Source organism: Lagopus leucura, unplaced genomic scaffold (assembly GCF_019238085.1).
Source record: "Lagopus leucura isolate 7727_CA_CO unplaced genomic scaffold, USGS_WTPT01 Super-Scaffold_100001, whole genome shotgun sequence".
Classification (NCBI taxonomy): Eukaryota; Metazoa; Chordata; class Aves; order Galliformes; family Phasianidae; genus Lagopus; species Lagopus leucura.
This window is the reverse complement of record NW_024962262.1, coordinates 11172229-11182996: the sequence shown is the minus strand read 5'-3', so window position 1 is coordinate 11182996 and position 10768 is coordinate 11172229. Positions and strand designations below refer to the sequence as shown.

General features: G+C 42.8%; 1 protein-coding gene across 1 annotated transcript; it reads right to left on the bottom strand.

Moving 5' to 3' along the window:
- Nucleotides 1-2397: 2397 nt before the first annotated feature.
- DLEU7 (deleted in lymphocytic leukemia 7) lies at nucleotides 2398-10768 on the bottom strand. Its single transcript, XM_042868563.1, has 2 exons — nucleotides 10283-10768; nucleotides 2398-2674 (listed from the first exon to the last, which is right to left on the bottom strand). The coding sequence occupies exons 1-2, from the start codon at nucleotides 10766-10768 to the stop codon at nucleotides 2468-2470; spliced, it is 693 nt and encodes a 230-aa protein (XP_042724497.1). The 3' UTR covers nucleotides 2398-2467.

The following is a 10768-nucleotide window of genomic DNA, read 5'->3' as shown; positions in this document are numbered from 1 at the left end:
GGTTGGAAGGGACCCCAAGGATCATGTAGTTCCAACCCCCCTGCCTGGCAGGGCCACCAAACATACACATTCAGATCAGGTTGCCCAGGACCCCGTCCAACCTGGCCTTAAACACGTCCAAGGACGGGGCATCCACAACCTCCCTGGGCAGCCCGTTCCAGGGCCTAACCACTCTCCTAGTAAAGAACTTCCCCCTAACATCCAACCTAAATCTTCCCTCCTTCAACTTAAAACCATTTCCCCTAGTCCTGCTGTTGTCAGCCCTTTTGAAGAGTTTACTCCCCTCCTGGGTGTAGGTTCCCTTCAGGTATTGATAGGCTGCAATGAGGTCACCCCGCAGCCTTCTCTTCTCCAAGCTGAACAAGCCCAACTCCCTCAGCCTGTCCTCATAGGGGAGGTGCTCCAGCCCCCTGATCATCTTCGTCGCCCTCCTCTGGACCCTTTCCAAAATCTCAATGTCTTTCTTGTACTGGGGGCTCCACACCTGGACACAGTACTCCAGATGGGGCCTCACAAGAGCCGAGTAGAGAGGGACAATCACCTCCCTGTCCCTGCTGACCACCCCTCTCCTGATGGAGCCCAGGATCCCATTTGCCTTTCGAGCTGCCAGAGCGCAGCATAGGGAAGGAGGACCTCAGGGTTGGAACTGTCTTCATTTGGAGTCCTTCCCCCAGCATCTCTGTTGCCCATGAATCTCTCCTCTGAGGGATCAACATGAGGAAAATGGTCTCAAGGCTCATTTCACAAGACTTTTTCAGACTTCTGTCCCTTTCTGTGAAGAATGGTGTCAGTGACAGCAGATACATGTTCACCAATACTGATGTGGGGATGCAGGTAATACCTTTGTATAAATGCAGCCTTGAGCTTGGTTTGTTTGCTTCTTGCTTTTGGGCTCACAGTTGCCCTGGAAATCACATTTCAGCAAACACTGCTGAAACCCTCTTTCCCATTTCCTTTGGGGGATGGAGTCACATTTAAAAGAGGGAAAAAAAGAAAAAAAAAAAAAAGAAAAAAAAAAAAGAGAGGTATCTTGTTCTGACCCAATCTTTATGGTTTTTCTTCCCATTACTAAATGAATTCCAAGCTGTGGCATACCCCAGAATTTCAACTTAGGGCAGTTTTCTGCACTCACACTAAGAACCAGTGAATAAGTGTTTCGAGGTAGCCTCAATTATAGCTTTGAGAATGAAAGATACCAGTGTAACATTTAAAGTGTGAACATAAAATATGGCAAATCAATCGGAATATGGAAGCACACTCGGAAAGTATTCAGCTGATGATGTTTGTTATCACACATAAATAAAATAAAATAAAATAAAATAAAATAAAATAAAATAAAATAAAATAAAATAAAATAAAATAAAATAGAGAAAGAAAAAAAAATGACATGTGGAAATTCACTCCTCCAGCCAATGGAAAGAGATACTTTTCTATCTCATGGTCTACAAAATTCCCTCACCTACTACCCAAATCACAGTTAAAAGGAGCTTAATTTATCCCTTAAAAAGAAAAAAAAAAAAAAAAAAAAAGGTTTTACAAGCCGTTATTCCTACTCAGCAATCACACAGACATTAAATCTTATTGCAAAAAAGAGGGGGGGAATGCCTCTTTTCAGCATTACAGCTGCAGCTGTTTGACAGAAGTAAGTGACTTCATAAACCCTCCTGATTTGGCAGTAGGAGAGCAGAATTTTATGCTGTCTGCTACGCAGTCACAGGGGCTGAGAAAGCTCTGCAAAGCAATCTTCACAAATGTTTCACCTCAGTTTATAAATACCTTTGCTTCACTGTGTTAATGCCTCTTTTGCTTTGCTTTCCATTCACTTCCACTGGATCATCTACCAAGGCCTTTTATTGCTTTAAAGCAATTGATCCCACAGGTCTCACATATTTTTTCTTCTCTTTTTCTTTACTCAGTGGAAGATATCACACCTTCACCTTTCCATTGATTTGTTGGCTGACTATAGTAAAATGTAATAAAGATTTAGCAGGCTGTCTTTATTTGCAGTGTAATCAGGCTGTATACCTCCTCTTGAAGTGGTCCATGCTCATACACCATATTTTCTCTGTCTCTATCAAGCTTCCACTCCATAAAGAATTACTTGCAAACTTATTTTCCTGAGATGCGATGAAAATATAAAGATTTCTGATGGTTGTTGTATCAGCCTCTATCGTTCTGTCTTCATTTTGAAACCTTACTATTTAAGAATTTGTTCCTGTTCCTCCAGAGAAACTTCTGGAGATGTTCCCAGCTCCCATTTATATGACTTTGGTATGAGTTTGATATGGGAAAGTTGTTCAATACTTTACAGCAATATCATCTCCATTGGGAAGTCTCCACTAATGTAAAGTCAGCGGGAACTCTTGCTACAGTAACATCTCCAGGATTCACCTTTCAAGTTATCTGTGATTTTTACAGAACTATTACAGCTCATGTGCAATACTCGTTCCTTGGCCAGTCTGCTGTTTCACATTGCCAGGAGATTTTGCAGGATTTGTCTCAGAGCAGATCGGACTGGGATATAGGATTCTGAGGGGAAAACTGCCAGTGAACAAATATGCTTCTCGATGATCATCTTCAGACACTGGTGTGCTTCATGCAAGTCTTTCTCAAATTGCTGTCCCTCTCTTTGTAAAGCCATGTGAGTACAGATGTTTCTAAACTCAATGCTATCCTAAAAATAAAAGCAAAAAGAAGTGGGTGAAAAATAATGCTCCCCTGAGTTTTCCAGGCATGATTTTCTTGACAGAAACTTCCTAACTATGCACGTTCATCTCTGATTTAGTGTGAAACATCTTTAGTTTTGAGACACATGTAGTGTAACCACTAAATACTGCTGCAAACTCACTTGGCAGAAATCCTCGGGTAGCTGTTTCACCTATTCACTTTTAAGGGTCATTTGCCTTCCCCAGGCATCAGTGATTATGTTTTTTAATTCTGTTTCTATCAGACAGAGCTTTAGTAGCTGTTCTCAGCAATTCAACTTCCCCTACACTGACAGGCAAGGGTAGGATCTCAGGAAAATGTTATATCCAGACATCTCTTGAGAGCTCCCAATGGCCCCCAAAGGCACAATGTGACAGGAGTCCTCTGAAACACCATTTCTGTGTGGTGTCCTTCATCTCATCTGTGAGGTGACTGGGATTGCCAGTGAGGCAGGATACCCTGACAGCTCTGCTGGTTGTGCACCATGATGAAACATGAGGACTCCCCAGTCCCTCTGATGTAGCAAGATATGGAGCTGAGAAGTGCTTTGATAACAACTACACTGCTGGGGCAAATGCATTTCTTAACCCATTCCAGGCAACCTCACAAACTGCAACTCGTAGAATGTTCTGCCTGCTGGTTTCTCCTGAAAGATCAGTAGTGCTGCTGGCTGTGGGTCCTTGTCTTGCAGGGGCAACCAGTGCTAGATCATCTCACTCTATATCAGAGATGAATGTGCATAGTTAGAAAGTTTTTGCCTGCCACTGAGCTGGGCCAATGTAGCTTGCGAGCACATCTACTAAAAGAAGCACATCCCTCTCCATCCCCATCCGCTCCTACCTCTGCCTAAGAAGGTGAATGAAGCAGGTGGTAGAAGCAGAGTTTTAACTCACAATAGTTCCCCAACCTGGTTTGCTCATGTCAGCATGAAGAGAGGAGTACCTCAACAGTGGGAAGGCACATTTGGGTGTGAAAAGGACAAAACATCTTCAGGCAGTAAGATCAACCTCTGCCAGCCTAAAATGGATAAGCACATGTGGTCTCAGTCAGAGCCTCTGCCTTCCCAAAGTCCCCCACACAATGAACTCATCTAGATAAACTGCAAGGAACAGAGGAGCCTTCTCCCACAGCTTATGTCACACACCAGATTTTGGCACCTCTTACCTTCTACACTTGATGTATTTACTCTTCTAGTTAGTGGCAGCTTGTGCTTTTAGCTGAGAGGAAATTGAGTTTTAGAGTTATTCTTAAAAGCATGCAGGTTTAGACTTATTGTGGGTTTTGCCTTTGTTATTAAAAGAAACAAAGAAATCAGCTTTTAAAAATCCCTGTCACCCAGACAATCCCAGCTTCATAATGGTAACAGCAAAAAGGATTTGCAGTTGAGGAATTGAAATGTGGGTTAACATTGAAAACAGTGCTGTATGGTTACTCCAGCCAGCAAGCAGAAGGCATTCAGTGTGGAAATTTCTGAACTAGCCATCCGATACCATTCTTGGGCCCTTAGGTATTGTACAATAGCAGTTGTGGGTCTGCTGTGAGCAAGGTGAACTCATCGCTCTGGCACGCCCCGTGCTGAAATCCAGGGAGTCCTGAGTCAGGAGGTTAGCTGAAAAGCAGCCTTTTTCACATATATTTCCAAAGTTTCCTTTTTCAGAAAGATTTTGATGTTTCCTTTGAAGGTCACCTTTCAAATCTGTTCTGTAAAGTTGCCTTAGGTATAAAATCCTTACTCAAATATATTAAGAGGTCAAATAAATTGCGCTAAGTAAACAAGCTCGCTTTGCTCGCTTTCGCAGGTGTCCAGCACATGGGAGCTTTAGGATACATGACAGGGAATAAAAACTTGACTTATCTCACCTTTCAATAGAAGTAGATCATAACTAACTGGAGCAAAAGTTTCAGACCAAAAATTCTTTCCGTTTTAACTTCAGGAAGCAGGACCCTTGTGAGCTGAACTGATAGCGAGCAGCAGTTCATGTGGTATTTTGCCATTTAAGAGATGCTAACAAGAATATCTGCAGTGATTTGAAGTGTTTTCAATTGCAGGACAGGAGCAGATACTCCCTGCAGTTTTCATTTGTCAAGATCCATATGTTTAGACAGATGAGTTAATAAAGAACCTCCCCCAGAATAAAAACATCATGGCCTACTAATTTCAAGGCTCTCTAATTTATGGCTTAAAATTTTCCACTGCTCTGAGTTTGTTTCATGCAGTTGTCACTCAGTGGTAGGCTGAAGTTTCAGGATGTTTCTGATGGCCCAGCTTTTATTTTTGAACCTTAATGTAAAATTGATACTATCCACAAACTTGCTTCAAGTGTATGAAGAGCCGCTTTTATAAAGGCTCCTTTAGAAAAGATACAAACTGCTTGCTTCCATCTTTTATTTTACTCTGAAACGCCGACCTGACCCATCAAACATATTCCTACAGCTGGCTTTAACAGACAGCTGCCTTTTCCTTTTGCACGCTCAAATTTTTGACTCTGGCCCACTGCCAACCCTCAACATTTTTTCCTTAATCTCCATACGCCCTTGTAGACAAAATTTCCACTGAGGGCAGACTGGCAGTAGTGCTGCCCTGGTCCAGGTGCTGGATGCTCTCCATGGTCAGCAGACCAAAATCTGGGAGTTAGGGTGGGAAGTGCCAGAACTCCTGATGCCCAATCCTGGTAACTCAGTGCCTCCACCCCCACTGACCTATTTTATATTTTTCTAGAATATTTTCTCAGCATAGGTCAACCTCTGGACGAATAAAATGCTCATTTTGAAAGTAATGTGAAAGTCAGGGACAGTTTCCTCCTGGAGGTTCTTCATGTGGTCAGTGGGGAGAACAGGAAGAGTTTACCAGACCCAGCTTAGATGCCCATTTTAGAATGAACTGAAAAAGGAATTGCCTCCTTCTCTCTGATGATTCTAAAGGGAAAGCGGCTTGGGCTGCTCATGCACAGCTAAGATGCCATGAAAACTTCATGGGGTAGATGAAGGGTGAATGATCTGTAGCATAAGTTCTATGAGAAGCAGCTGAGCAAGTAGGGACTGTTTAGTCCAGAGTAGAGGAGGCTCAGGTGAGATCTTATTGCTCTCCACAAAACCCTGAAAGGAGGATGTGACAAGGCAGGGTTTGGCCTCTTCTCCCAGTCAACAGCGATAGGATAAGTTGATAGCCTTAAGTTGCACCAGGGAAGGTTCAGGTTGGATATTAGGAAACATTTCTTCATGGAAAGAGCAGTGAGGCTGTGGCACAGGCTGCCCAGGGAGATGGTGGAGTCACCATCCCTGGACGTGTTAAGATCTAATATAGCTGTGGCACTGAGGGACACGGTCAGTGGGCATGGTGGGGATGGGCTGATGGTTGGACTGGATGATGTTAGAGGTCTTTCCCAATCTTAACAATTCTATGGTTCTATGAGCCCCACCTCCCGTCGTTACCCGTCTCTCATTTTCTAAAACTATTGCAGTTGGAAGAGTTTTCCTAAGCCATGTACCATCAAAAAATGCTGGAGTTGTTAATAATTTCTCGTAAAGTTTCTATTTCTGAAGAAAAAATAATCCCACAATCCCCTAGTGTAGTTCATTCTGCGGTTTGCTGTTGTAAAGACTCTTTCTAACACAGCAGGTGCAGATGCATGCGGCGTGCAGCACTATCGTATTAATAAAATTGAACTGCATAAGCATATTTCCTCTGAGCTTCCAGAAAGATCTTGGAGGCAATTCTTCACTTGAAATACTTCAGATCGCTCATTTGTCAGTATTTAAAAAAAATATCCACAGAAACAAGTATTAATGCCTACAGCTTGCAAATAACTTTATGGAGGGTGAAGCAATCTTTTCCAGGATCAGCCTTCATATCAATTACTTTAAAAAATGAGTGCTCAAAGCTATTAGGTCCAGGAACAACTTCATAATATCAGTGGCTGCAAAATGAGAAACGTGCATGCTGGCACATTTGTTCAATCCGTGGTGGCGAACGAGAAATCTGCTGCTGTTTTATGCGAATTCTAATGAAAGCAATTTATCTCGTTTCCGTCACCCCTAAGCCATTATTTATGAATCAGTCTTCAGATCTCTCACAGAGGGAAGAACTAGTCACTTTGGCAATGAGAACCCATCTCCAATTTGTTTCAGGAAATCAGCAACCAGAAAACAAGCTTGTTAAGTACCAATAGAAGTGTCACTGAGGAACAGCCATCCCTTCCATATTCCTCCCACAAAACGTACAGATCCCCTAGGTGAAGAGGCCTTTCCTTGTGCTGTGCCTTTGCTGGCTGTCCCACGGGAAGCAGGCTATCTCTTGGTCTCCAGTTCACACGGCCAAAGTCAGCGATGCCTGATTTTGTGCCATTGTTTGGCCTGCAGTGGACTAGTGGTTTCTCTTTTATCTAAATAGATGGGTCTAAATAGAGTAGGAAAACAGAACAAATGACTGGCACTGCTGCTTGTCTTTGTGCTACTGCTCAAGCCCTGGTGAAGTGACTTGCTCCCTGTATGAATGGACTCAGCAGCTGCACTATTTCACCTCACTGGGAGATACAGGGCAAGGGACCTATGGTAAATTTGCACCTCTGCTGATGCTACTTTCGATCCCCACCTTCTTCCCCCTCAGCCAGCAGAGCAGCAATATAGCAGCACATGGGCGGGAGAAGCTTGCACAGTCAGAAGTTTTTTTTTATTATCCCACCCTGCCAATCTGGCACCTTTTAGGGACAGTGTTTTCTTTTCCCCTTTAAAGAAAATACCATGACTGTTTTGCAAATGGGACGGCTATTTTAACTTCTTAATATGATTTATATTCCACTCCCTGCTGGCTGCCATTGAGATTGGCCCAGTCCAGTCCGCTCCACATTTCTGATTTAGTACCGTTTGAACGACCCTTCGGTAACTCCAGCAAAGGAGACAGGATGTTATCAAAAAGCTGGAGTAATGCATAGCTGCACCTGAGCACAGCCAGGGCAAGCCACACACTGCTATTTTGGGAAGGTTTTCTACCTTTTATTTTTCCTTTTCAAATGCACTCAAATTGCTGCTTAAAATACAGAATCTCTCACTCTGTTAAAAAAAGGCCGTTCTGTTCACCTTGGCAGTGTGTAATTACGGGAGAGAGAAAATGTGGTGGTTATTACAGGGCGTCTTTGTGAAGGCATTAGGCACTAGGAGTTTGCCTGTGGGTGCTGATGCCAACAAACAGCCAGGTGGGCAACGGGATGATGCAGCCATCTGGATCCTGAGGAGAGGGGAAAGGGGCCCCTTGCCCGTCCCATCTTCAGACACACCATTTGGCTAAGCAAACTTTGTGGCCTTACTGCATACAAAATCTGTGATTACGTGCTCACAGTCACTGGCAAAAGACTTGCTCCAAATTCCTGCAAATGTGTCACTTTTCATCAGAAATTAACACATGGTATTAATTGCTGAGGAACTGTACTGTCTAACATACAGTGGAACTCAGCAGAGCGTATTACCAGTACTAACAGGCAATGAACTGCTTAAGTTTTGTCATTCCATTCCTTGAGTCTAAATTTTTTCTAATCCTTTGTCTATCTATTTTGGTGCCATTGTATAGAGTAACTTTTTATCAGTTCAGCTGATAAACCAGTACCAATACTTTAAAAAGAAACCAAGGAATAGACACGGAATAATTGAGAAACAAGAAAGTCAGGATTGCCAAGAAAGACCAGAAAGATTTAAATATACCAAGAAATGACAAGTACCAAATGCTGACCATGTGTGATTGTCTCTGGGCCATAAAACCAGAGTCTTCCTTCAAAAACAGTGAGTGGAAGGATATGTTACCAAGGGCTGGCATCTTGAAGGGATTTTGGCCAACTCATTGGGCAAGAGCTTATTTATAAGGGTTTGTTCATGTGAATTTATGCAGAGGTTGTAATATAAATGGATCCCTTGAAATCCAATTTGCTTCAAAATCAAATCTGCAACAGTGAAATTGCTTGCAGCTAAAAGGGTCAGTTATCCATGACACAGAGTCTGTAGAAACCTAACACAGAATTTATGTAACCTTCCTGTAAAAGGGAAGGGGGAAAAAGTCCCAGAGCTCAATGGGTCATGATAATGGGTTTTCAGTGAAGAAAAAAAAAACTAACTTAGCTTCAATTGCAATAGGAAAATCAGAATCCAAAGTAAACTATATTCCCAGTGGTATCTGAACACATACTTTCACACAAGTAATATTAAGGTAGTTCTGGGAAAGAAGAGGAAGAAAATAAAACCTTCCTTGAGATGGCTGTATTTCATCAAACCAACATTTGTTTGTACAAAAATAAATGGCTTTTTTTTTTTTTTTTTAAATTTTAATTACAAGCAATGAAGCAGTCTTGCTGTAGAATTAGTATCACATAAGTACAAACTATCCCAGCACTCTCATTTTTGAAATGTGTTATCTAACAATTTTGGCTGATTTTTGACACACTTGTGGATACCTTCCATTATTACCCCTACCACCTCTAGGCAATTTGGATCCAAATCTTCAAAATTTGCTTCTGACTCTTGGTGATTGCATTAATGAGCGAGTTGTATCTTGACTTGAGATAACTTGGATGCAATTTTTCACAAACTGTGAACAATCACAAAGCTAGTCAGACCCAGCACACTGGTCTAGCACCTGTGAAAACAGCATCTTGCAATATCTGAAATTCATCAGCGGTATACTGAGAAACCCAAAATCATAGTTGTTGCTTTTTTTCCCCACAAAAAATTAACCATCATATCAGAATTTGAGGCTAATTCTTTGCTTCTTCCCTATTCTTCATCTTCCCATACTGTGCTGGTCCACTCTGGGAAGATTGGTATAAAGGAAAAAGAGCAGATTTTAATTGTATCTCAAGTGGCCTGACGATTGGTGACAACTACTAATAGAGTTTCTGTGGTATGCATCATTGCTACTAAGAGCTGATTAATAAACTGCACTCTTGTTTTACGTGGTACACCTAAGACTCATCCTAAGGTAAGTTTTGAGGCAATGCCCATGTCATCTGACTTAGACATATCTGACTGCTTAACCAACACCTAAAACCACGACTTGCAAGCTCGTGTCTAAACTTTTTCTTAATTTTCCTTATAGGTTAATAATCATGCATAAAAATGCATAATCACTGCACTTATTGGAAAATTGAAGATTTTTTCAGGAAAATGTTTGTTGGGTCTCATATGCTGGACGTATGGTGTACTACTATGCTATGGGCTCTGCTGGGCACAGTCACATTTCATTTGTAGGTTACTGGTCATCTTTGCATCTTGTTGTTGTCTCATTTAGGGAAATTTATGCGTACAAAGCTAACTTTTGGAAGATCTCTGAGTAATCTTTCCAGGCTACTCTGTGTGAAAACAAACCTATATTCTACCAAAAATGTTTTTATCCCACGAATCATTATGATGCAACTACACTGAACCATCAGTAGCTTATTAACAGTATTGCAGGCTATAGGCTAAATGAAAATTAGTGGACATGAAACAATTTCAGCCCACAGGACAAAACCCAGCACATGCAGTTATCAGCACAGTCAGCAGCTCTGCTGCAAAAAGCTCAAAAAAGGAGTTAGTGGTTTTGTCCCTTACTTACTTTTGGGTGGAGAGGAAAAGGGTGCTGCTGTACAAGGGGGAGCAGGAAGGTCTGCTCTGCTGTTACAAGCCGGGTGGTTGCATCAACTACTCGGGACAGCTTGCTGCACAGAGCCTTCTCTCTCAGCGTCTCAGGCCTCCTCAACCTGAGCTGCAACTGCTGCTGTGGCTGGGGCTCCTCTAGGCTGACGGGAGTTAGGCCTCCACCCTCCTCTTCTTCCTCAGGACTTTTCCCCGGGGCTTTTCTCTCTGCTTTCTCCAGCTCCCAGACCCAGCCAAGCCCAGCCACCTCTGTTTTCCCTCCTGAGCTGGGCCAGGCTGAGCTATGCCGGCTGGTGCCATCACTCTGGACCTGGGAAGGCTGTGGGAGGATGCAGGGAGGGTGGGTAGCTGCACCATCTTCCCTGCCTCCCCACACTGCCCGGAGTGTGCGGAGAGCCTCTGCCTGGTGCCCGAGAGACTTGAGCAGAGCAGCCGGGCCAGCCAT

Excerpts from the sequence above, each read along its gene's own strand:
- DLEU7 (XM_042868563.1), bottom strand. The coding sequence starts at position 10,768 with ATGGCTGGCCCGGCTGCTCTGCTCAAGTCTCTCGGGCACCAGGCAGAG. Across the intron at positions 2,675-10,282 it reads CTTTTCCTCTCCACCCAAAA|GATAGCATTGAGTTTAGAAA; the intron begins GTAAGTAAGGGA and ends TTTTATTTTTAG.